The 27,819-nt window shown below is 45.9% G+C and overlaps 1 protein-coding gene across 1 annotated transcript; it reads right to left on the reverse strand.

Annotated features, from left to right (window-relative positions):
• Positions 1 to 896: 896 nt before the first annotated feature.
• On the reverse strand, positions 897 to 25,000 carry TMEM255A (transmembrane protein 255A). The gene is made up of 9 exons (XM_014954920.1): positions 24,994 to 25,000; positions 23,436 to 23,617; positions 18,815 to 18,877; positions 13,515 to 13,604; positions 11,576 to 11,638; positions 10,665 to 10,753; positions 7,796 to 7,958; positions 6,301 to 6,444; positions 897 to 3,592 (listed from the first exon to the last, which is right to left on the reverse strand). The coding sequence occupies exons 1-9, from the start codon at positions 24,998 to 25,000 to the stop codon at positions 3,434 to 3,436; spliced, it is 960 nt and encodes a 319-aa protein (XP_014810406.1). The 3' UTR covers positions 897 to 3,433.
• Between the last annotated feature and the right edge of the window lie 2,819 nt (positions 25,001 to 27,819).

The following is a 27,819-nucleotide window of genomic DNA, read 5'->3' on the forward strand; positions in this document are numbered from 1 at the left end:
TAGTTTTTTTCGGTGGGTTTCTTGTTTGTTTGTTTTTTTGGGTTTGGGTTTTTTTTTTTTGAGCATTTTTCAAGAAATTAGCTGAAAGACTCCACTGTGTATTGTGAGCTGAATGTTGTGATATAGGCTAACTCTCAGAACAAGGGGAGCTGCTGTGGAACAGCCTGTCCAACTACTACTGTCATTGCAAATGAGCTACAAATCAAGACAAAACATACACAGTGAACAGTCCAATGCCCTTCAGCTATCTCATGGTTAGGGCCCCTCTTCTTACCAGGTTGCTGACTAGTTACAATTTGGAAATGTTAGATTGTTGGTGAACTGTGGCTAATATGGAGGAAATTAGTTCCTTTATATAAACTTATTACCAGTAAGGAATTCAATTTAATAAGTAACATATCAAATGATGTTTTAGATGCCTTTATCTTCTTGACTTAGGGCTTCCACCTACTTCTGCTAACATCAAAGAGTAGCTGACATCATCAGGACAGAATTAGGCCCAAACTAATACAGTAAATATGAAAGTAAGCAAAGGAGACACTGACACTGCACTGGATGGATTATTCGCCTCTGTGTTATGGAAAAAAATCAGCTGTAATGACTTTGCAGTGACTGAAGTCGGGCCACGCTGTTATATGGGTACAACTGCAGAATTATGAAGTGTGGGGGCATCTGGAGTGTTTAAAAACAGAACTCAAAAAAGGTGTCTCTGGCTAATCCTGGTAGAAACACCAATTTCCAATATAGCAAATTCAGTTTTGTTGGAGTTTTTCTTTTTTTTGGTTTGGGTTTTTTCTTTTTTTTAAAATGCATGATGCTATTATGGTAGAATTCCTCAACTAGCATTAAAGATGCCTGCAAAATAGGAAAGTTGCTAAAATATAAAATGCAATTTATAAATGTTTACAAAAGTCACACAATTTTATTTAACTTTGGTAAAGTAATAAAAGGGTACATATGAGTCACAATTTTAACATTCTCATAAAAAATGATGAATACAGTGCAGAATGTTGCATTTACATTAAAAGCTTAGTTTTACTCAAGCAGAGGAAACAGGTAATGCAACAGAAAATTCCATCAGTAATTTTTTAAATGTGAAAATCGACTTTTCCTCTTGTAGTGAATTTAAAGCAGCAATGTAATTTTTGCTTAAATACTCCTTACAAAAAAATGAGAATCTCGACAATTTCCTAAGTTTAGTATTTGTCAACTCAAACCCAATAAAAAACAATTTCCTAATTGTTTCTCTGCCACTAAGCTATGTTCTCTTCATGAGTTTCTTAGTCCTGTCCTGTAGCATCTTGTAGTCCTTCTACCCCTGTTTAGTTGACAGGCACAAATGGTAGGGTATGTTTGTCACAAGTGGGACAGGACTGTTAGCTTTTATTTCAAAGATGCAGCAATAAAATGTACTCCGATATTAAATGAATGTGCCCTTCTGATTCTAGTTTTGTGGGAAATTTTATCAGAAGTAATGTATATTTTGAAATTGCCCATGATCTCTTCATCATGATTTAATTCAGGAAAATGTAATATAAAGTGGATGGAGCCCTAGTATAAACATTTATTTCCAGTACGCAAATTTACAGGAGCTGCACTTCAACAATCTATAGTAAAGCAAAATGTCACCGGGATATGTTCTGCGTACACTACTGCTTTAAATCCCGAGTTGTACTCCTTTCTCCAGCCATTTATTTTTCTTTGTTACTGGAGAAAAGTTATGCTTGCTTCTAGACAAACAGAATCATCCTTTAGCTTATTAATATACTGATTAGTATTTGACAGTGGAAATGATACGGTGAACACATAGCCTAGCCTAAAGGCTTTGCAAATGCATAGGATTAAAAACAGCATTAAAAAGTGTGGGTGTACTTTGAAAAGTGAGATCAGAGACTTCAGTGTTTGTTTTCCATTTTGAAAGTATTTCTTTTTTTTTTTTAGATTAAAAGTAGAGAGATGCCACAGTTTAAAATCCAACTGGATTTTTTTTTCCCCAGCATGTATTCCACTTTTAGATTCTGAAAGCCAGATTTAGCTTTTAGGTACCTTTTTTGTCTGCATCAGTTGAAAGTTAAGGTAGACAACTGAGGATTAGTGTCAACAATCTGATGCCAAGGAAATTAAATCTTTAGGAAATAAGGAGTAAAATGTCAGTACCTTATTTTTATCCCTGAAGTAAGCAGTTGAGAACGCTCAGGTTGAGCAGCTCAGATCTGAACGCTGTCATCTGAAATCACTTCCTGGAGTAGAACCACACTTTACAGAACAGTGTGTCACACAACAAAGCTGACCTTCTTTAGTTATGCAGGATGCATGCAAAATCTGTTGGAGTCTAGATCAATCAGCACAGTCATCAGCTGAAGATTAAATGAAAGTCACAACAATAATTGCAAATTCCTATCAGTTTCATCCTATATTACAGGGTGTTGAATTTTAGCCACGTGAGACTTATATTGTGGAGAACTGGGAGTGGGTATTCCTTATGTGCGGCCCATAATACAGCTACTAAAACAGTGCTTATTCAGGGTGTTGATTTAGCCCATTAAAAAAGTTGTAAGTACAAGCTTAAAAAAAATTCCCAAACAGAAGGAAAAAAAAAATTAAAATGCTTTCACTGCACTGTTTCAGTGACTTGTGGACAGTTCCTGATGTTCTTTATAGGAATACAAGGAAGATTTAGGCAGTGCAACCACCCAAACTGTTTGACTTCAGCGTTACTTACACAAAATTCAGAGAGAGACAACTGCATTTCACCTTCTATCTTAAGAAGCATCCTGAAATAAAAACAGCTTGCCTATTAAAGCTTTTCCCCTCAAAAAAAGCAATATTCCAATGGTTTTGCTAGACATAAATGAAAACATCCTATGACGTTACTGTTTTTAATTAGTGTTAAGTTTGAGACACTGTCGTGGTTCCCCCAAGATTTTTCCAGTGTAACCAACAAGTGATATGAGCTAGGTTCTGCGGCCCCCCAAAATCCCAACAACTGGAGCCCCAAAACCAAACAAAACAAGCGTCAAGTCAAGCACCCTCACCTTAAACAGGCTGATACTCTCCGGCAACTATCGATCTTGGCTACCCTTACTTCAGCTTGGCACAAGATGGAGTAAGGCAAACCAGAATCTATCATCTGTGTTGTATCGCTTTATTAAAAACCAAGGACTACATGAACCTCGTGGTAAAACAAGGAGGCTGGAATTTAGGTCACCTGCTACTCACTGACACTGCAAAACATCAGCAGTTTGTCCCTTTCCTCATATCTGTTGTTAAACCCCTGAAATAAGTCTCGCAAGAAAGAACATTCCAATCTAGTATTTGTTTTTGCAATTATCTTCTGTATCTATCCTCCAGCTCCCTCCCACAGTAAAATATAAATACAAAATGTTCACAATTATTTCAATGGCAAGTCTTTTCTTCTTCTTTCCCACTTTCTTTACGGTGTATAAGGTGGTGGCTTTTCAAAAGGTGGAAAATACGGTGGCGAGTAACGAGGCGGCGCGTTGGAGGACCACATATAGCTGGGAGATGGTGACACTGACTGGGGGTCATCGGAGAGGCCAGAAGGAGTGGAGGCTGGAAACACACTGGAATGCTGCAGGGAGACAGCAAGAAGGCTGTAATGTAGCCACTTCTTAATGCAAAGGGCCCTGGCAAAGCGATACTTCATTACCAAGCAGAGCAAGATTAACATTTCAAGGCTCGCTTCTGCAAAACATACCTACATTCAAATAAGCATTCAAATAACTTGTTGCGTTCAAGGTAACCACAGCCTGTAAGTAACAGCTTTGCATAAGGAAACTCCTGAGACCAGAAACTGAAGGAGGCATTTAAAAAAAAAAATATAAAAATTCTCTTTCTTCACTTTTGTGTACCTGCTGCATTTCCCAGAGGTGGACACCTGTAAACTGATGAGTCTCTCTCTCAGATCTTGGGTTTCACACATCAGCTGTTAGCAACAATGAACAGGCTGCAGATAATCCCTTTTTACACTACTTTTTTTCTTCATCACAAATAAAAAATTACCCCAAAATGAATGATAACAAAATAATTTATTCCTTCAGTTAAGTGAAAAGCTTGAAAAGGTGGAGAAACAAAATTTATGCCTGCCCAAAGATAATTTGTACTCTCCAAAATACCTTTGTTATCAAAAAGACCTTGGGTTTAAAGCCTCACATGATACAGCACTGGAGGCCCCGGCAGAGGGAGGAACAGAAGGAGGATTTGCACCGTGCTGTAAGGGGCACGGGAGCATGCCGGGGACAGCGAGGCCGGGCTGCAGGCAGCGGTCACCACGGACGAGGAGGGAGGTGGCCATGTGATTCTGCTTCACTGGATGGAGGGATGACACCCTCCAAGGTAATAGCGGGTTGTTTTCAAACAGCATCTTTTTTGTGTCACTCCCCTAACAGCATTCTGTGACGGCTAAGCAGATGTATAGGCCACCAAAGCCCACCCTGCTCATCGAGGACCTCACAAAAAGCCACAGGAACCATTCCCATTTCAAACAACACAACAGCTCTTCCACCACACCTCAGCTGACCTAAAGCCCTATGAGTGGGAGTCCCCAGACTGCAAAGACCTTTGGAAAAGCACTGTCATGGTGACATAGTGCCAACACTCGTTAGCAAATACAGCTGGGAAGATGGGTCTGCCATTTTAAAGCTGTGTGTGAAAGCCAGGCTCTTGCAGGGGCCAAGGCTTCCTTAGAAATTCTGGAGTGGCTTTTTTTTTTTCTTTTCCTGTGAAAAATGTGTGGGATGAGTGGGAAGCAGTGGTGACTTGGCCAACTCTTGCATCAGAGGAAGCCCAGCCTTCAAAAGGGATTTGAACAGCGAGGCTGGGCTGGCTGCCTGTGCTGTAGGACGGCAGGGGAGAAAGTGTCAGGGTGGTACGGACACTGCTGGGGTCAGAGCAGGGCTCAAGGCAAGAGAGGGCCTCTACAGCCAATGCTTTCATGTAGGCCCTCCAGTTCCCTGGATGACCAGCAAGCCTCAGACCTGGAATTGCATTTGAAAGAGAGACTTGGCTATTTTAAATTTAGACCACCTCAACTGATGCCCAGCCTTTGAGCTGGCTCCTAAGCCATGCCCTGTGCTCACAGCAGTGACACCCAGAGACTGCCACCAGCCTGGTGGGGCTGTCAGCGTCAGCAGAGCCCCAGCAGTACTTCTAGCTGAAAGCTGGGGCAGACCCACCTGTGCTGAGCTCCCTGCTGGTGCTGTAGCTGCCGTACAGACAATCCCCCAGTTAGACAGCGCTTTGTACCAGACAAGCAGCTGAGAAGAGGACTTTATAGCAGAGCTTGGTTTGGTATGCACTAAAGTTGGCATTTTTGTAACTGTAAAAAGTTATACAACACTAGCGACTGCCTCAGGATGCATTAACCTCATAAATGAGTCACAGGTCTGTACAAATAAGTCCTAGAAATTCTGATTAAGTATTCAAATATTTCTAGGAAGCCCTGACGACGATGTTGTCTAGTGGCACCAGCAGTAAAACCAGAAAGGTTTAGACTCATATTGCCTCTAATGCATAGCTCTGAGGAGGGAAATGGTGGCCATCACAGAGCACACCTCTTAGCGGATATCCAAAACCTTAAGCTCTTGTTAATAAAAAAAAGTTTCCAGCCCTGATGGTTGCAAAGAAAATGTATGGAAACGTGTTAACATCACCACTGTGTTAACATCCACCTGACAGAAGAGCTGAGGAGGAAGTGTCCTCATATGCTTCGACAAGTAAAAGCTGATGCTGACAGCAAGGTTCACATGAATTCAGCATTTCCAACAGCACAGCTCCATAATTCAGAAGAGGAAGGGATGCAATACAGCAGAGGTGATGTTTGCAGGGACCATTTTTAGACCAGCTGAAGTGTGTGGAAAAAAACCACAACAGAGCAGCTTTTCAGTCAGTATGTGACTTCAGGAGCTGAAACAGCTTGTTTCCAAAAGCTCATCTGTTTCCCTCAGACATAGCAGTTGGCCTAATAAAAACCAGCACCTGAACACCTGGCTTTGCCTCTCCCCTCAGAGGCAATGCCCATCTGTAATGTGGCCTCTAGCAGTGAAGGACGGGGCAGGCAGGCAGCAGGCTCTGTCGTCTGCTCTTCAAAGACAGCTTTCAGGAAAACACTGCATGAACAAGAGGGAGCACAGCCAAGGACCAATGCCTAGTAGGAAAGATCTGGTATTCTCGGCAGGAACAGGAAAATTAAACTGTGCGAATGATGAGAAGACAGATCCTGCAGACCGGCTGGATTTAACCTTGCTGTGAAACAAGAAAACATCCTGTAACGCTCCCTACCTGGAAGTCGTACGCAGAGTAGGGAGGCAGGTGAGGAGTGCTGTGGTAGTAGGTGTTGTAAGATGTCACTTGTGGCCTTGAGTAGTAGGAGACCGAAGGGTGTGCGTTTTCAACCGTACAGTTCAGAGTGGGGAGGGAAGGAGTCTGTGAAAACAAAAAAAAAAAAAGAGAGACTCTCAGGCTGCTAACCAAGTCACAGAAAGCTGACAGCTGAAGGAAAGCAGAAATGATCTATAGGAGCACTGTGTGTCTTCAGAGCTCGACTCTGCCAAGTCAGCAGCTGGCAGTCTGGTCCCCTCTCAGACAGCAGGTGAGTCCCGAGGTCATTTCACTCCTCTGCCACCCCTTGTTTCCTCTCAGGTTCCACAGCACGAGCTGGCAACAGCCCAGCGCACACCAGCACTCTGACAACACAACGTTCGGATCACATCCTCGCAAGGAGGAAAAAGAGCCCATTAATTTGCATTACTCTGCTTTTCAGCGCATTTTGAGATCAGCATATTTCAACTCCTCTGGTACTGCTGTTCACAGACACTTCTACACATCTTGGTTTTGTTTTTTTTTTTTTTTTTGCAGAGGTTTTACAGGCTGTCTGGTGTGCATCAAATCTCAAAAGGCCACAATGCACAGCTGGGAGTGTGTCTCCTGTTTTGTTTGGGAAGATCTCGGTGAGTGTAGGCAAGTTCAGAGTTCTGAAATAAGGCACCCTTAATGCCGGGTCCAAAATTTGTTTGTAAGAAAAACACATTGCCAGAACAACAAATGCTTTTTTTTTCCTGGGTGTCTCCTTTTGCATTATTCTGAAGGAGTCACAAGAGACTGAAAAAAACCCCAAATTTATCTGTTGAGCATTCATTTCTCCCCATTGATTTGTCCTCTGCATAACAAAACTGTATGGAAGGCAACAGGCAGCCTAGTTAAGTGAGGGTATTTCAAAGCTCACGTTGTCAGGACAGCATTTTTTTCATTATCTGAAGCTTGAAATCTTTCACCTGGTTTTGGTCATCAGTTCACTGCCTCAGATTCTGCACCACAAAGAAACCAGGTGGAGAATTTCAGCCTGACAGGGGTGTTTCAACAGTCTGTAAAGCTCAGAACCCTACTGCTGCTACAAAAATCAACAATTCACAATCAACCACCACACATGTCCTTGTAGAAGGTCAATGTTATGAAAAGAAAGACCAATTTTTAAGAAGGAGCTTTTACGTATTCATCTTAGTATTGTCAACACCTCTGAGAAGGTTCCTTTTGAAAATACAATCTCCTAATTCTGTTCGTCTTTTCTAGTTGTGTGCAGCTGGTGACACCAGATCAGAAGGGTGAATCATTTCCACTTTCTCCTCACAGTTACCTCATGCCCTTCTTTCCAGACCGATGGCAGTAATGCATAGATCATTTGCACTGAAATGCCAATAGCTGCTTTCATGATTCTTTTTAAAAGGCAATTGGCCTGATTTGTTTCATTTAATGCACAGAGAAATCAGTACCATCTTACCATATCTTTGAAGCCTCCAAGTATCGCTGCTGTAATGATCCCCAGGAAGAGCCCCACTATGTTCAGAATCGTTGCCGACCAAAGCAAGTGGTAAAGGTGGATGATGTCCTGGCAGCTGCTGACATCAATGTATTCATAGTAGCCTCCAGAAATCTCCACCCTGCTACATTAGAAAAAAACCCAACAATGATAAAAACACAGAACCACACATCATAAAACCTAAGCACTTCTGTTGGGCAGTAAAATGCATTCTGCAATTTAATGACAAGCCTGGACCTAACTACTGAGGAAGTGGGGATAAAGCCTGCTAGATCCCATGCTTGGGCCATCTGACATCTCCCTGCATGGCAATGGCAGATGTGTTGTGAAACGTCGATCTGTTGTGAAACAAACAAGTCCTGCAAGGCTTGTAAATACTCAAATGACGTTGAGTTTGGATCTGCCTCTTATTTCTATCATCTGAAATCCCCACAGAGATGCTGGAGGCTTCCCAAGGACAGACTGGTCTTGGAATTACCCAGGGAAATCAGCCTGTGCCCTGAGGAGCAGCAGCTGCCCCCCAGGGCAGGGCCAGCTGCTCCTCACAGGCACACAAGCAGCTGGGTAGGACAGGCACGAGAGGGCACAGCTGGCCTCCTGACACCACAGGGGTTGGCCACAAAGCTCACCCAACTCAGCTGCTCTGCTCCAGCTGCCTGCCCTTCGCAGCTCTGCTATGGCATGGGCTGGCAGGACCCCCGGGACCCTGGCAGAGAGAGGTCTTTCTGCTCACATTTTTAAGCTTTTCCACATGCAGAAAAGAGATGGAGAAAACTCAGTTGAACCCACTTAGGTCATTATTTTGGAAAGGGAAGAGCAGCTCCTGTAACACATGGCCTGGAGTCTTGTATGCAGGATTCTTCAGTAATGACTTCTCTCTGACTGCAGCTTGGGGGAACAAGCTGGCCTTCAGCACAGCTTACCAGATGTAGTGGGCTACAGCAAGTTTCCCTTAAGAAAACATATTTATCGGGGACAAACAATACTAAGGTCTTACAAATGACTTGTCTCCAGGCTCACATATGGGGGGGTTAGGCTCAAACTGCACAGGAGTTGTGAGGGAACGGGGAAGAACAAGCTCCAGCCAAGCAGCTGGAGATCCAGGCTCAGCTCCCCAGGAGACTCCACAAGGCCTGCAGGAACCTGCCCCCTTTCACAATTCTTATTACACAATTTCGGTTTCTTCTTTTCCTTTTTTCCGTATCTTGTTGTAGCAGGCCACTGCAGAAGACACTGCAACAAGGAGACAGGGATTTCAAGCAGAACGGAGGCAGAGCGTAACCACAGGTTGTAAAAGCCTGTGTGTTAGCCTGCATGACCTCTGTATAACCTCAGCACATACCATGACCGCCTTTAACAATAAGACCTGTAGGTACTGTTTGCAAGAGCTTGTTCCTATGGAGATGTTTGAGAGTGTAGAGCTCTCAGCAAGCTTTGATGTACCACTGAGAACATTCAGCATTGTACAGATAAGTACAGCATGTACTTATCCATGGCAAGGGGCCCTGATGCTGCCACAGGGCTCCCGGCACCAGGAGGGATCCCAGATTCCTGTCAATTTCTCTATGATTTCCATCCTTTACATAATAGGTGAGCTAACCAGCCTTGAGTGCCCGTGCCGTTCTTACTGAGATCCCAAAAGAACCAGCACCTTCTCAGTGCACAACACTTGCGTGGTACTAAGCAAGACAGAGATGGTAGCTTATATCAGAGATGGGAAAATGGGTCAGAGGCAGGACTGTGAACCAGCCTGACTGGGGAAGAAGAAAAAATAATAAAGAAAAGTTACAAGTTTTTCTATTCCAATTGCTTCTATGTGTATCACTCTTCAGCTAGTAAAAGGGGATCATGTTCTATAAACTGTCAAAGGGAAGTGTGAGCTTCATCCCTCTGCAGTGGCATCCACAGAAACAAAGTCCTACAGAGACCAGGGATTACCCTTCCCAGCATGCAGAACCACCCTCTCCCAACAACAGTTTTTGATCTTCCTCCACCACAGCCAATGACTTAAGTGGGGACCAGCCCAACTAAGTACTGTGAGAAACGCTAAGCCTGAAACAGCCCTAGGCAAGAGCCAGTACTAAAAAAATCAATTTATTAACTGCTTTCTGACACACATTAGACACTGCAAATGGTGTGAGCAGCTCACGCTGTAAATTAAGTTGGCTTAGGCACAGTAGCCAGATCTAATGCTGGTGTGATCACTATGCAGTGGTTTTCGATTGGTGACCACCCCTCTGACTCATCTTTGCACAGTGCTGGTACATCTTCCAACCTCTCGTGGCCATGAAAGATATGCACTGGGCAGAGAGGATGCTGATCTATGAACAGGCAGGTGGCATCGGCCTGTGAACGCTCCTCCCTGTTAGCAGGGTGGAGAATGAAATTGTGACAAGGTGAGGAAGAACAGTGTCCCAGTTTTTACATCTTCAATCTTCTAAAACAAAATAAAACCCAGGGAACAAGCAGTGCCAACAGAGAAGGAAGGTGTCAGGACGAGGGACACTCACTAGGGAAAACTGGGGAAGGCACCAAGAATGAAAGTAATGGAAACTCCTGCCCTCTTCATTTTTCCAGCCGGGCTGGCCTGGAGCATGCTTACCCATAGCTGGGACTGCTTTAGTGTATTATTTCACACACCCCTCTAATTGATCACATTTTGCCTGGGAGTCCTTTGGGTAGCAGCCACAGCTTAAGATACATTCCCACAGCAGATGTCATTAACTGATACTTTGCTCCTGCCCTGTCCTGGCCCTTCAGACACCTGTAAACCAGCATGACCACTCCTCGTCCTTCCCACGGCTGGGAATGGTATTTTTAGCTTACTCACTTTCCACAGTTGTACAGGTCACAGCAGAAGCAGGTGTTGGTCTTTATTTTCGGCGTGCAGGGTGCACGGCGCTGTGGGTGACAGATTGCCTGTGTGAATCCAGAAAAAAATGGATGAGGAACATAAGGACACAATCACCAACCACGGTTTTTGCTGCTATTTGGCCTACCCTACATGTAGATTTTGCACTGATTTCCAGACTAGCCCCAGGCTGATTTTTCTTTCCTTATTTTGCAGCACAGCTCCTACAAAGCACGCAGCTATACTGGAATAAAGACGCACTAGATTAGAACAGACCAGCGTTTCCTTTCACCACAGGGAAGTCATAGATAAGCACATGCCTGCCTAGGAAGGGCGTTGTGCAGCTCTGACAAGCAACCATGACCTTGCTGAACTAACACTCCTCACCACACAGCAGCTCAGAGCAAAGAGCTCTCGATAGGATGATACAAACCGAGAGCAAGACTCTCATATTGATGAAAAACTGACTGTAGCGGTTCGTTGTCCGCCTGCGGGCAGTAACACCCAAATTCACGTGGGTGGTCTTTGGGCTGAAAAGAGAATGGTCCCCACCAATGCCACTGTGTAGCACTTTGCATCTCAAGCAGGCATTTTAATTTGGAATACAGCGGTTATTCAAAACTACTTGGAAACTTGTGAGGAAATCTCAGAGACTCTCAGTGTACAGCAAAGACAGCCAAAGGTGTCCACACACAGTATCAGTATGTGGCAGGAACATCTGTCCCAAACAGGCTTCTGGCACCTTGCTCCCACCCCAGGCCCAGCCTCCCACCCCCTCCTCTCTTTGCAGACCTCCAGGACACCAGAGCAGCAGCCTAGCAGCAGGTTCCTCCACCTGCACCATGAAGCCAGCTCCTTCATAGAGACAGCACAGCCAAACCTGCTCTCACCTCTGGTGGGGTCGTGCTCTTGGAGTAGTACTGACATCGCCCTGCATACAGCGGTCTCAGATCCTGCCGACAAAAAAGCACCAGGCTTAGCATTGCAGCAAAATTAAAATGAGTGAGCTGGTGTGAGGAAAGGGGCCAGGCTTTAGAGAGACCCTGCTCTCGCATCAGCTGCTCAATACTGTGGCTGTTCTGCAACATCCCCACCCAGGGTAGCCCCCCGAGCCCCAGGTGATGTCTAACCCTGGTCCTTGGAGGCAGGTATTTTTTGCACGGGAGGAGCAGGCTCTTAAGTCGAGCTTGGGTGAGGGCAGCCACCCTGAACAGAATGATTCATCCCCCCCAGACACTCCCCAGGGCTGCCTGACGAGTTTCTGAGGGTTCTTCATGCTGAATCATAACAATTTCTCATTAAACTGTTGGAAAATTTGTCTTTCTGGGCTCTTGAGTGACTTGTGGGAAAGCTCTGGAGGACTACCAATGGCTCAGCCTGCAAACATGCATTAACGTCTCACTTTGGGGCAGCCTGGTCCCCAGGGCAAAACCTCAGTGACAGCAACGCTGGGTGTGTATCCGCACCAGCGAGCCCTTCCCAGAAGCAGCTGGACTTGCTCTCTGGGCGTCTGATCCGAAGCTTGGGAAGGCTGGGCAGCAGCAGGCGACAGGGGGAACACTATGTGCTAGTGTGGCAGGAGCACTTCTCCAGAAAGACAGTGACATTTTTGGGCCGTTAGGGGATGAAGCGAGGCCAAAAATCAAGTCCGCTCATCAAAAGGCAGAAACCAGAGCCCTTGTCACCCCAACAGCTCAGCTCTGACTGCCTCAAACACGCAGACATCTCTGGGGCCAGCCAGGAGGAGGTGCCAGCTCATGCCATCACCTGACCCATGAGGTCAGCAGCTAAAAATCCCACAGCAGGTCTGTGGGGCTCAGACCTACACGGGCAGGGTCAGGAATCGAAGGAGCTCCACCATTTTATCAAAGCTAATGCTTCACATGCCCTTACAAGGGGGGTCAGAGACTGCCAAGACTTGTCGGTGGCACCCGGACAGACGGAGACCTCTCACGCAGCTGAGCAGAGCTGCCCTTTGCTCTGCCAGCAGATCCTGCCGTCCAGCTGCCTTCCCACCACTGGGACACTCCGGGACAGGAAAAGGGAGCTGGCTTTGCCACCTGCCATGGGGAGCTTCCACTTCATGGGTAATTCTGACCTTCTGAAATTCCTTCCTGTTCTGATCCCAAATAAACCTTTTAAACCCCATTTTGCCAAAAATTTTAAAAAAAAAAAAAAAGTCATCAAACTGCAGAGTTGCAAAACAAAAAAATGTTCGCAGTTATAAATTTCAATTAAAAAGTTGACATGAAATTGTGTTTCTTTCTTTCTATACTAATAACTGAAGCTCCTGTACATCCCACTGTACTAGCAATCGGTCAGGACAGCAGCAGTTTGTATTTTTTTAAGTCATCAAACGGAAACTGAGAACCTACTGCAAGTGCTTCCTGTTTATTCTGTAACATTTTAATGAGCTTTGTATCAAATGGCTTCATTCGACCACAACCTCCCCCGGCTCAATCAGCATTAAGATCTACCTCTGCTAACATTTAAAATACCATAGATGTTACTGCTCGTATGTTGTCCCTTGGCAATAGCTGTAGTTCACATGACATCTTACAGTTCTGAGACTCAGTAAACACATAAAGCATACATAAAAAAACCCCCACCAAACCCTAAAGCAAAGTTTTAAGATCTTAAGGCTTGTTGCTAATTTCAAAATATTTTTGAACTGATATATTTTTCTAAAGTTTATAATTTAAAGCAGCATGCAGCACGTGACATATATTTACAGGGTTTGATGTGGCCTCATCCAGGATCATGGACACCATCACCTGTATTCCTAGAGTCAAAGCATTGCAGGACCTGTGTTTTCCTGGAAGCACTTACTATGTGTCTGGCAGCAAAGACACCGTCTACTATGGCACAGCAGAACGCAGCAATGACGCCAAAGCTGATGAAGACGATCGATGCAACCAGCTGAGAAAGGAAAACAAAGCGAAGTATCATCTGCCTCTCCACAATCAAGCGTTTTGTGCCCTCTCCAGAAGGATACGTAAACCACAGTCAATAAGCCCTCAAGCAATCAATGACCCAAATGTTTGCCCAGGCGGCACGGACTGGTCTCATTGAAGGCAATGGGATGTGCATCTCAGAGGAGAGCGTCTGCTCCTGCATGGTGGCAGGAGTAGCAGTGTTGTGCCAGACTGGTTCTCTGGGGACTCGATGTTGTAATGCAAGTTCTTCCATGACTCTGAAGTGCTAAACTTAGGCTGAGGATACACCTCCTCTTCTGGCTGCTGCTGTCCTCAACTCTTCCCTGGTGAGAAAGGAGGGGTGTTCTTCTCTCCCCACCCTGCAGCGCTGTGGGGAACGGCTCCTGCGAACACATCCCAGGCTTTGAGGGCACAGGAGGCTGCTGTGTGCAAACCCCTCTGGTGGGACTGCGCCTTCAGGAAACAACATTTTCATGCAGGCATAAGAACAAAGCCATGAGACCAGAAGAGAGGTGACCAGCCTACGCCATAGGTGTTGTACACCCTCACAGCAGCCTGGCTGGGCTCCTCGGTGCTGGACTGCAGCAAGCACAGGCCATGGGGTCTCCTCCTAGCCTGGGGGAGCTGCAAGGAGAGAGATCTCCACCTTCAGCTCCAATAGGCAAGTCAAACAGGTCTGATGCTCTCCCACTGGCCCCATCCTCCCCATTCTTAAAATTAGAGCAAAAGCATTCAGAAGGTAAACAAGAAACACTCAAACCCCAACCCAGCTATGACAAACAGTCTCTGCCCCCACTACACCACTTTAAACACCACCTCTGCCAAAAGTGCCAATGTTCAGTTGGGGGAACCACGCACGAGTATCAACAAGACCCCTCTCCTTGCTCCTAAACAGCAGCTCAGCCACTGCCAGTGGGCTCCAGACCAGCTCATCACACACACAGCTCCCAACACTGATCCTAATCCCCCCCACTAAAGCACATGGGGGATGACAACATGGCTATGGAGGGAGGGCAAGTGCAGCATTCAAACAGACAGGTTTACAAAGATGCAGCTTGGGGAACATCAGTATTTCCATTTAAAGGACTGAAAGCTTTAGTGGGTTTTTCCCTGGTGCTTTTCCAGTCCAGCGATCACAGCCTTCAAGTGTCAGTCACTGGCAGCTGTTAAAAACTGCTTCTCTGCAAGTACAAATGTGACGCTGCTCCTGGGAGCTTGGATCAAAAGTAAAAATCACCAATAGTACAAATACAAAGATAACAGTTAGCTTGGCAAGGACTGACAGCAACTTCAGGCCTCCTAGCACAGGGATGCTTGTTTTAAAGCTGCAAGTACTAAGTTTGCTCAAAAACCTTGGTTTCTGCCACTGCACAAGGGTTCAGTTCTCAGAAAGACAAGCCAAACCCCTTGGCAAACAGAAGCTAGAAGGATCCTATATATATTTCTAAAGTATCTCAGGATTTTTAGATCAATCACACTGTTTTTACCTAAACCTCCCTCAGCGGGGAGCCCAGTGACCACACAAACAAGTCATGGTCACTAGTAACAAGCTGTTGCTGGAATATTAGATGCTGTGCCACAAAGTACTTGCAGATGGCAGCAGGTGACAGGTTTTCCAGGATCAAGTCCTACGCTGAGACCCTGTTTCTGTCAGGTGTAAACACCAGCATTTCGCCCCCACTCAGACCCACACCATCTCCACATCTGGCTCACAGCTTGTACCACCCACTACAGCAATCACGCTGTTTCACTACCACAACCAGTGAAACCACAGCAGGGGAGAAAGCACAGCTTCTTACATTCCCGGTGGAAGAAATGGGTTTTATGGCTTAGGTTATTTTGTAGCACATTTAGTTTTTCTCTGTACTTTGTTTCAGACATACATGAAAAGGATATTCTCCCTAAATAGCATGACCCCTGGAGATGGGAAGTGAGCCAAACACCAAATATACACAATTATGGTGTTTATCGGTTGCCCCTGCTTGCAGATAGGAGCTGCTAATGTGGTTATTTAAAATAACAGAAGGTTAATGATGATACTTTCATAACAGCCCTACTAGGATATAAGGATCTGGTGTTAGAAACGGGTTTGCTCACTTTATTTACACACAGTTTCCTCTCTCTCAGCTGGAGAAAGAAAAGCGTGAAAAACCAAACACTCAGAATTTATGATAAAGAAAATCAAACAGCAAATAAAACCACAAAAATTCATTTTTAAAATCCCATGGTTTTCAGCTAATCTTACAATTTGCCAACAAGATTTTTTGATCTGAGGTTGACAAGACTTACTGCAGCAAGCAGAATTCCCTCTTAAGGGCCGTGTAATTTTAGGGATTGGTCTTTGCTCATCTAACTCCTGCTGAAGTCAGCCACACTGAGTAGCATTTGGACAAGAAAAGACAAACTGGGTTCAGACAATGCAGGAACCACGCCGCAGGAGTGTCATGGGCTGAGGTTCTCTTTAGGCCACAGTCCAGCGACACATGGGCTGTGAAGCTGTTGGTTATTACTTTTCCATTGCACGGATGACTGTCACAAAGGCACGTAACATGCTGACTCCTCACTTGAAAACTGCTGAGCGGGCGGCTGGGGTGTAAGTCAGAGCTGCTGGCAATGCTGGTGGGCAGCTGGGCCTCCCTGGGGACACCAAAGTTCTCCCTTACTCTGACATGTGGGAAATGCAGACACATGGCATGAAAGCCAATAGCCTTGGGTGGGAAAAACAAGAGATGTCTATTCCTGTCGGCAGGAGAGAAGTGGAGAACTGCGTCAGATTAGCTCTCCCCGTCAGCCACGCCGGCTCACTCGACTCCCCACGCTCCCCAGACAGCTTATGGGCAGAAACACACACAAGAACACAGCAGCAAAAATTGCTTTTAGCTCTTCTTGCCACCACTGAGGAGCAACTGCGTAATGAGCACACCAAGCCTGCCTTTTAGCAAACTAGGACACTGGGGAAGCTCACAGAAGATTTAAAAAAAAAAAATCCTGCAATGCCAGTGATATTATGGAAACATATAATGGACAAAGCTGCCAGAGTAAAGTGCTCCTGGGCAAGGAGGAGATGCTACTAAAGCATGGGGACAATAAGTGACAGCTACTGCATGTCCTCTGTGTGGTCAGAGCAGAGACACACGCCAGCTGCCAGTTGAGGCAGCAGTGACGCAATCCCTGCAAAGCTGGGTCATGTGTGTTTTTTAGGACACAAAATGATAAAGAGATGAAAAGAATAAACATGGGCTCCCCAGTGCTCTTCAGAATAAACAAACAAGTCAAGTCAGAGCCACACTGTCACTCACGGGCATTCCTGTGACGAAGGCAGGACTGGCATTGCTCAATCAGACCCTGACACGCTGGTAATACATGATGAGCAAGAGGCTTGGAAACCCTGCTGGGACAGAAAGGACAGGGCACGCTGCTCTTGCGAGCCAGGGTGAAAACAACAAAAAATACCCACTGGAAAACCCACCCGCCCTGCACCTTCTCTGACTGTGGGAAAGGCAGTTTTCCTCTTCTCCAGGGCCTGCCTCACCCTCTCCCTCCTGCTCTGCAGGGAGCATGCTAGTGCCAAAGCAAAGGACAAGGCAGCCCAGCCTCTGGATTAGGACAAACAACATTTTCTCACAACTCTCTCTGCAGCTTGGAGCAACGTGCCTTAGCCTTGGCCAGCAGCACACGCTGCTAATCTGATCCCTGAGCCCCCACACAGAGGCAGCTCCAGCCTCGCAAAATCAGGCAGTAGCACTGGGCTAGTGGGACAGGCTGCAGGGCCAGCATGATCCCCCCTTGGCCCTGTGCAGCCTCATCTGAGAAAGGCTGGAGGGGTCTTGCTGCCAGAGCATGGGGCAACCACCAAGGAGGGGAACTGCAGGCACTCAAGGAGAGCCACGCAGAGGCCAGCGTGCCCTCAGGGCACTCCATGAGCTTGACTGTACCTCCCCACACGCTACCTCTAAGCCAGTCACGTGAGGCAAGCAGAGCCAACAGGCTAGGAAAGACTGAGCTCGATAGCCTGCCTGCACCACATCGGGTACCAACTTCTTCTGATCTCTCTCTACCCACCCCCTTTTGCTAAATTCTCCCAAAAGACTTCCCCCCACCCTAAGCCCTGTTACTGACACCCTCCAAGCACTACAGCCCCTGCCTTCAAGTCACAAAGAGGAAGATGAAGGGGTTGTTAAATCGCATCTGCAAGACATGTTTAGGGGCCATCAGAGACCCAGTCAAGTCCACACAAGTCTCCTGTGCTTGCCAAAGGGGGTAATCTGGTCTAGCTCTGTGCTCACTGCACCAAAAGACCCTCTCCTACTCCCAGCACAAGTTCAGTTGTGATCATATCGTATCGGCAGTGCTGGTCTCATCTGGTTTGTACTATCTGCATGTTCACTGCCCACCTGCTCTCTTCTGAGCGTTGCTCCCATGGGAAGAGACAGCAGAGACCTGCCCAGGCAGTGGCTGCCCAGTCCCAGCACACAAAAGCCTCCTTGCAGTGCAAGGAGGGAACCAGAGAGTGCTGTGGTCCACACAGGTGGCTTAGCCAGCATCTTCTGTGCTTCTCAGGTCCCCAGCTGCTGCCTTACAACATGCAAATGTTTCTTGGTTTTCCTTCCTACCTGAAGAGATGTTTGGAAACAAGGACCAGCAACACAAATATTAATCAGCAACACTGGAGGAGGCAGTTGCTTTTCAATTATACTAGGCTTCATGCTTTTCATCATGTCGATATCTCAAGTGACTTTTTCTCTAGATGTATCTAGAGCAGAGAGCTCTGAACACCCTGTCCTCGGGAAGGACTTTGTGGTGGGCCCTTGTGGGCTTTCACCTCCAGTCTCCGGGCTGGCTGTTACACCATCTGCTGTTACACCTCTCTATCCTTTGCTTAGAACAGACCGTGAAGCACTGATTACCCTGAAAACTCCAAACACTCAATTTCAAGCCCTTTAAAAAAAAAATCCCACTGAGTTCAATGAGACTGTGGAGAGTCACTTTTGTGCTTCCTTGAGCGTTTTGTTTCCTTTAATTTAAAAATATCAGGGTTTAACAGCCTTGTTCTCCTGGGCTGCCAGAAATAATCTCTAGTTCTCAAGAGGTATGTAACACTACCCTGGAAGAGTAGGAAAAGCAATAATACTCTTTACATACAAAATTTGAGTTACTATCATTCTTTTAAAAAAGTTTTTATAATGAACTTACCATTTGCCTTTTGTTTTCTATCAAGTTTGATCCAATTATTCCAAGAAACGACCCAAAACCAAGCTGAAAAACAACATATGGTTAGCATTTAGATCAGTACAATATCCAACATGTTTTACATACAGACAGAACACAATAAAATCCAGAAGCAGCAAAAGAACATACTGCAGATGTGTGAGCACTCTTCCTTCAGCAAGGAATCAGTGGAGTCTCTCACTAGCAGGAACTATCAAGCGTATCCCTTATATGACACTAAAAGCATGTGTGGAAACCAAAAGGATGAGGTCTGAATTCCAGCCCCTCCCCAGTGATGCTGAGAAATGGCTGGTGGATGAGAATATACATTGCTGTCTTGAAACAACCCTACAAACACTCAGAAGCCTCCAGATGCAAACCTAGGAGGACCACATCACTAGCATCTGCAGGACCAGTCTTTTGGAACTCACCAAGGGTGTGAGCAATCACCTAAGTTTTCAACTCAGAGAGTTTCTTGATGTGAAGTATGAAATAAGGGAGAATTACACTTGGGAAGATTTAGAAGTTTTCTGCCATCTTCTGTTCCTCCCTCATTTCCAGGGGTGAGGATGCATCAACCAGGGTCTTCTACCAGAAGAACTCATGCCAGCCCAGCCAACAGAATAAGCTACTCCAGCAAAAGCATCTTTTCTTTCTGCCTAACTGACAACACTGTTCTTATTTCAGCTCAGTGAAGTCAACCAGGAGTGCGATTTCCCACCTCCTTTCTCCGTAGCCTTAAGCTATTTAGCTACACTGAGTAGAAGTTTTTAGGACAGAGCACACCTCAGCCAGGCCAGAAACAGGGACTTCAACCAGCAGCCAGGGACTACAGGAGGAGATGCAGAAGTACTTCTGTGTCATACCGAGAAAGGTCTTTGACTGGTGTAGAGCATATCCAACTCCATCTCTATGGGTCGGCAAAATGAGAAATGCCAGAAGAGTCCTACAGTTGGACTACTCATATTAAGCAGGTACAATTCCACTCAACAGACTAAGGGGCAGTGAAGATCCAGGTCAGAATGCCAAATAACTGGCCAAGTCCTTAGGAGCAGAATAAGGCACAAGAAAAGCTGCAGTGATTCAAGAATGAGTCAACTAACCTGCAATCGATACTTGAAGATCCAGGAAGAGAAAACAAAGGTATAATAAATCTGATACTAACAAACAGCAGCACGTGCAGAGATTAGCAGACACAAACATGATGAAAAGTTGGGCTTAACTCTTCCCCTGCTCTGCTTAAGCCCAGTAACATTTGGTGCAGTGCCTTGGGCAGCAAGGGCTGCTGGCTCAAACAGCAGGGATTAAAGCAAAGCAGCCGATGAGGCTGCCACTTCCTGGCTCCTGGCCTTGCACTCTGAGCTCTCGGGGACCATTGTCCCCACATCAGGGACAAACTACACTACCGTGGGTGGGAAGCACAGCAATGAAGCCAGGCACTGCTTAACACTGGGGCAGCAGGCAGACAGGGCAGAGAGCCAGGGCGCTGCTGAACTGCCCCACACTTATCTGCTGGTGCTTCTGGGCTTATTATTTTGCTGAGGTTGGACAAGCAACAATCCTCATCTTCCCCAAGCAACAGGAGTTTTACAGCTCAATTCCAAGGCTAAAACCTGGGAGATCCAGGCATTAACAGTGACATAGATCCAGGCATTATTTTAATGTAATGGTGTTTAGCAGCAAGGAAATTATGTGGCGACACATCCCTAAGGCAAATGCTCAAGAAAAATGTTTTGTGCCTTTTCAGCTTGGTCAAACATATTTAAGAGAAATGTTCATGCGGTGCTTCAGAGCAGCCTCAAACCAGAAGGTGAAATCTTAAGACAATTTAAGATAATTCAAAGAGATGAAATTAGAGCAAGTCTGTATATCCAACATGTGAAGACCTAATAAATCAGTGGATTCTCAACAACTAATGGGAATTGTCATTGCATTAATGGGAAAACCAGTCATTCTTCTAAGGATGGGACAAAGAGATCTTAGCAATCTGTATTGATTGCATCACTTATTTGCTGGTGGATATGATCTGCTGGGACACCTGTCTAAAAGGATTGGACACAACATGAACATGCTTTTCCAGAGTAAAGCCCCAGGCCAACACACTTGAGAAGGAACTGTTACAGAAGAGGTTTGCCAAAGTTTAAGAAAGGTCATCCAGCTACACAGATGATGTTTACACAGTTACACCAGAAGCTGGTATAACTTGGAGACGACACATGTATCTCACAAAGCTTCACTTCTACAAAGGTGCTTCTCTCTGCACCCAATTGTTACTCTTGTCTGCTGAGCATCACTGTTACACTCTGGGCTCCCCAGGCCCCGGGCAGTCATCTGGCCATGGGTGAAGATATTTCCCACAGGGGCACAGCCAGGCTGTTCACAGATGTAGTTGAGAAGGTGTTGGGGGTCATGGAGGAGGGTGAAGGCAGCCTGACTATAAGACGTGTGATTGCACCCTCTGCTTCAGCTCATCCAGTTGTGTCAATAAGGAACTGCACTGTTTAGGCAAAAAATAAACCAAACCCCCAAGACCCCATGCAAACAAAATCCCATTGATGCGTGGAAGGTCTTCAGTGCTCACTTCTGTCCTTCCTCAAGAGCAGAGGCCTGGAAAGATAATCCCTCACATCAGACAGCCACTTCTTTGCATGTTTTCTCCTTGCACAAGAGGTGTTTGGCCAAGACACACAAGTCAAAGGAGGAAAAAACGGTGCATTAGACATGGCAGTGATGAGACATCTGTTGTGCCATGAGATGGATCCATGGATCTGGTTCACCCACCACACAAAGAGACTTCTGGCTCTATCTTTTCCTTACCAATGCAGGGTATTTGGGGTATGACTAATGGTGGTGCACCACTAATGGTGCACAGAAACCCCTGAGGGAGATGCACACAGGCCTAACATTCGTGTGAAGTTCTGGATGGCAAGACCTGCAAGGACCTGTTTCTTTAGGGCTGTGGAAACCACCTACCTGGGGACAGCTCACTGAATACTCAGGCGCCACAGCAAGCCCTTTTTCCACGGTAATGGGAGAAATCCCAGCTTGTTACAAAACATCAGCTATTTTAAGCACCTGCTGAAGCATCCAGCCTCACACTGACATGTTTTCCTGTGCACAGAGACAGGCCATGTTGTCACACATTTCCACACAGCAGGTTAATGAACCCACCGAGGGGGGAAATTCGGTGACAAACACAAACTGTCAGAGTGCCTCTGAATAAAGTAACTCAACACCCTTCCCAAGTCCAGGAATTCATTAATTCCTTGAGTAGACTGAGTCCAACAAAAGTGTAAGCAATGCTGACGTTCCAGGAGCATAAATAGCACAGGAGATGTCAAGAGGACGTGAACAACATGCTCTACCCATCTGCATCAGTCTGCAGGACCTGCTCTGAAGCACGAGGTTCGTCTCAGGCTGACAGAGTGTGGGCTAAGCGTGGAGAGTTTGAAGCCAGCCTGACACCTTTCTCAACACCTTCCTTCTATACTTCTCTTTAAAAAAAGATCAGGCCTAAATGCAGGAGTTCCTGGGACAAGCCAGAGGCCCAGCACAGTCTGTAACAACATTCCACACTAACGGCTGTAAAAGGGCTTTCTTCAGTCATAGAAGAGCTTCTCCATGGAGAAGTACAAACTTCCCCGAGATCAGCAATGTGTGGCAAATAAATCAAACCGCAATAAGGCAAGAACAAGTCCCCACCTAGTTATCTGGGCTGGCTTTAAGACTCCACCTTTGAGGCTCCAAACCTAAATGCAGAGCACTCCACAGATGTTACACCATCTTGCTGGGGGCTGCAGCTACACTCAACCCCCTGAGACACCTAATTTGTCTGCAGCTCAGTCCTTTCTGTGCTTCTTTTTGACCATGTCTCAGACATGTGCAGGAACAGACCAGGACTTGCTTTCCAGCTCATGTTAGACCTCTGCTCATGCTGGGAGGGGCATGATGTACTTGTCCCTTACGCTTCTGCAGGAGGTTATACATCTGCTGGCAAGAAGGCTGGGCACCAGTGGTTTTCTCTAAATTGAGTCATTTGAAGCTACAATATTGTCCTTTCCCATTTTCATCTGTTGATAACAAAAAAGAAGAAATGGATGTTCTATCTGCTTTGACGTGCAAGCTCCCCTGGCAACCTGCCACAGCTATTGCTCACGTGCTTCTCCGCATTCAGGGACTCCAAATTGTTGAAAGACTTCTGCAAGTGAACTTTATGACCAGGAGTTCATGGGTTTCAAGACCTGGTCTCTCAACTGTTCTTGGCACCCAAAGACCTTCCTTGCCTTACTTCTGCCTGGGGTTAATGCAATGTATGCAAACAAAGAAGTTCTCAGGTTGCTTTGACCGACATGAGACCTATTTATCCGTCTCAAAAGCATGTTTTTACCTAAGTGCAGAGGAAGCTGCCACTTGGATGGGATTTTTGCATGGGAATGAGCAGCAGGTGCAAAATAATAATAATAATAATAAAATAAATAAATCAAATGGCAATGAAGTAGCCGAGCATAATATTCAGGACAAGATCACCCTTTATAACATTTGCAGCATCACAAGGGACTTTGTAGGCAATAAGTTTTCTAGACCTACCTAGGAGTTCTATACTTACAATAACCCCTGGGTAATAACCTCCAACAGTCACATTTTGGGTTCTTGTTGTAGCAGCTAGGCCCACCGTTAGAATTAATACTGACACAATGAGGAGAGTCACAGTTACGTAGAGGGAATTTCTTTTTCTTCTATTGAACGACCCTAAAAACACACATACACAACAGAATTTGCTGATTCCATCTGGGGACAGTCACGGTACCGCAAACTTCTCCTCCCACCGCCAACCACATCGTGGTGAATTTTCTTTCTTCTAACTTGAGAATATTTTTGGGTTTGGCTGTCACTTTTCACCTTCACTAACATGCTTTATCAAGTGTTACTAGGGCATCTGAATTCACATTTACTTGTCATTGCTCTGACATAGATGAAGAAAGTCTTGAGAACTGCAATGTTCCAAAGCCCGTTTGGATACATCAGAGCCTCCCAACCCCTCTGGCCTGGGGCAATTAAGCTAACAAGAAATGTTACCATTAGGCACCTATATATTTTCTGATCTGTCTACTTACTAAATAACCACACGTTGTTTTGAGCAGGGGAAATCTTGGCTGTAATCGTATCATAAGGCACCAACAATTTTCCATGTAAATGAGACATCACCGGTAACAGCCACTTCTCCTCCTGTAGTATCATCCTCTACTTTCAGCAAGGACTAGGTATTTTTAGATGCTTGAATAATGAATTTCTGGATTAGTAAAACTCAGCTGCCTGATTATGGGTTTGGGGTTTTTTTTAATATATTTATAGATCTCCCAAATGAACATAAATATAAAATAGTGATTCCATCAGCCAAGAGGGAAGCTGGCTGCGACGTTATGCTCAGCAACATCTTTAGGCATGTTTGTTCAGCGTGTGCTCTGCCATCTTTACATCACTTTGTGGAACAATCCTTTTGATTATATTTCATACATTATGTAGACATATCCCAGCACCCGCGAGAGCAGCTGGTAGGATAAGGGATTCTAACGGTCCCCTGTGGGCTGCTGGGGCCACCTTGAATCCCACCCCCACAGTCTGGGGCTCTCCAACACACCCCAGGAGCAGGCAAAGGTATTTCCCATTTCAGAGGTTCCCAAGTGATGTTCACGCTCCCAGCACTTCTCAGGGTGTCCTAAAAGCAAGCAGTTGCTTCCACCATCACCAAGCATATTCCCTAAAACCAATCATGTTGGGAACTCCCATCTGAGGCGTTCAGGGGCTCCCTGACAGCCTGTACGTGGTGAGATAAAACACCTGCAGACAGGCCAGAAGGAAAGACTCAGCCACGCCAAGCACAACCTCCTTGTCCAAATTCTCCAGAGAGAGGAGCACACCAGGCCCTGCTGGGCAGCTTTCTGTCTTGAAGATGTACGCCCCTGGTGCCCACAGGCCCTTCTTTAGGGTCTGTGTGTATTTGCAGCACAGCTAGAGAGATCTGTTCACCCTCACAGCCGCACCAATGCAGCCATACGGACACACACTGGTACTAACTATCTCCCTTCTTCCATAGGGCCAGCTCTCCCCAGGGAAAAGTGCAGCAGCTCCCTCTGCTCCTCCACACCCACCCCAACCAGACCCACCAGCCATGCCGCTGGCAGGAGAGGTCCCTTGCCATGCTCTGGGCTGGCAGGGCTGCCACGGGCATGGGGCTGGATCATTTCACCAACTCCAACCAGATGACCTTGAAGTCACAGACAAGTCCTAAACTTGGGGTTTAAGAGCCCAACACAAGGAGACGAAAGGCAAGAAAGGTTTACAAACAACAGCCACATCCTTTCTGAATGACCAGTGTCTATGGAAGGAAAGCTCCACACCCAAAAACCTTCTACTCATGTCCTGGAGCACAGCTGTGACTGCACTGCTGGGACATCACTGGGTCTAAGAGCAAGGACAACTAGTTAGCTCTTAGCCGGAATGAATAGCTAGACAGTTACTAATTTCATAGAAAATAAAGTTAAATAACTGCTAGAGAACCCTAAGATCCAGGATGGATCTTTTATCAGTGATCCTTAGGGTTTTTTTGCCATTTTATTTGCAGGATGGAGATAAAGGTGTGCAACTGTTTGCTGCAGGTTGCATTTGGGGTTAATCTTTTTATTCTGCTAAATCTGCCAAGCAAGCTAATAATACTAAATCTAGACTTCTAAAGCGTTCAAAATTCAGCAAGACATTAGGCCATTCCACATGTATTGCCTCCCAAATACTACAGCTTGTGCCATGCTCCAGTTCCAATGCCATCATTTAAATGCAAGTTTAAATGCAGACGTAAATGCAGATATAAACGTCTGAAAGTTCCAAAGTACTGGGACCAAAGGTTTACCTGCACAAAACTTTAGAAACTGGAGAAAATATTGCTACTTCTTACATAGATTAGTTCTGAAAGGAGAGAAAGAATGAACCTGTCTTGCTTATACACATGGTAGATGATTACAAAACTTCTGATTACTGCTAGGGTTTGGCTGGCAAATGAGCTGAAGATAAGTAAAACCAGCCATATGTTCTTTACACAGCTTAAATTCTTTACGGTTGGGCTGTGTGGGTGTGCAGATGTTTGTGTGCCATGCAAAACCACCCTCAGAGTACGCCTGAGCAAGCGTCGTGGGTACACGAGCACAGTGTTTACACACATGAGCCGGAATTCCTGCATTTCCGTCAGAGATCCTTCAAAAAGTTACGATGAAAAAACCTCCAAAATGCATTATTTCCCTCAAACACAGTATTTTGTAATAGCATTTCTGCAGAAAAATACTCTAAAAGCAGCAGCTCGAAACACTGTTCATGGATTCTGAGCTTGTTTCAGAACCACCATGTGTTCCACTCGTAGGTTTCCACATTGTTTCCCAGCTCACAACTGGCACACCCCAACATGCAATACCAAAGTGAAATAAAAGGTTTCCAACTGGAAAATTTCTGAAATGTTTACAATATTCTTCATAACATTTTAAAAAAACCACCACCCCCCCAAAAAAACCCCCACACTCCAAAAAAAAAAAAAAACCACCCACAAAAAAAAACCCAAAACGCTTTTATTCCAAGTCCTGACAAAACCAACAGACCAACCACAATCCTTCAACTTGATACTGGAGAGAGATGCGATATTGAAGAGCTAATGTGATTACCTCCACTTCAGCTCTGTACTGGGACACTGATTCCATTTCTTCTTGCTCTGAAAACACGGTTTGTTACGTGTATATTGAGAAAGTGGTTTTGTACTTCTATAAGGATGCCTGCAGCTGCTTCAGCATACATGGACTCATACTCAGTATCTTCACTGCTGGCTGCTGAAGGGCTGCTCTGGCAAAATCCTCTCTCAACATTAATTTTTGCTGAAAGTATTCCCCATTAGATCGTTTTCCTCCTTGCTACTGGATTTGGTACAGCTCTACACACAGGAGTGGAGCTACAACAGCTCTGCTATCTCTGCTTTTAAGAGACAGTAATGGCCTTTTCTCTGTGATTTACCCAAATTAAACACCTCACAACTTGCCTTGCTTACCCCAATGTGAGTACACAAAGTGGTTTGTTGTTAAACACTGTGCTTAACTCTGTGAGGAAGATGTAACGAAATTAACGCTGTGTATATTCTGGCTATTTCTTTTCCTAAAATGGCACTCAGAATGTGGACAGGCTTCAGAAGGACCATTTTTATTTTAAGCCTCTGAAACATCCTCTTATTACAGTTATCATATATAGGCCTACTCTAAAAACAAGGTTGTAGCAGGTTTTTCCAGATTACTTTAAAAGTTTGCAGTAATGCCTATCTTTGTACTGCCCCTGATTTACTTAAATGTTTTTTTTTTCTTTTCCTGATTATCAGAAGAAAACAGGCAAGATGGGACAGAACCAGCACCAACTTCTCCATCTTGTTCTTTGAGGGGGGGGGAAGCCACAAGCAAAGAATAAGCGCAAAGCGGTCCAAGGCAGCCAGCTTTAACTTTCACCCGAGGAGAACGGGGGGCAAACGGCACCGAGCCCTTCTCCTTCCCAGCCCTTCTCCTTTTGCTCCGCTTCTCTGCTAAAAAAAGCGTGAGCGTGACCCAAACCGCACTCTAATTGCGGGCCCTCCAACGGGAGGGGGTCTGCGGGCGCCTGGGGGCCTCATCTCCTGCTTGGATGGGTGGGGAGGTCGCAATTAGCAGCCGGCGCGGAGCGGGGTGAGGGATTCTCTGACCTAATTAGGGAGGTGCGGGAGCGCTGCTCCCCGGCCCCGCTCCCGAGGATGCTGCGCGACCCGGGGGGCTGCGGGGGGGCCGGGCAGCCGCCTCTTCCTCCTCCTCCTCCTTCTCCTCCTCCTCCCGGGCAGCCGGCCGCCCCACGGGGGTCTCCACCGCAGCCCCGGTGCGGGGAGGCGGGGGGCAAGGGACCGGTCCTCCTGCGGGTGCCACCGCGCCTGAACGGGCGGGGGA

Source organism: Calidris pugnax, unplaced genomic scaffold (genome assembly GCF_001431845.1).
Source record: "Calidris pugnax isolate Ruff unplaced genomic scaffold, ASM143184v1 scaffold38, whole genome shotgun sequence".
Classification (NCBI taxonomy): Eukaryota; Metazoa; Chordata; class Aves; order Charadriiformes; family Scolopacidae; genus Calidris; species Calidris pugnax.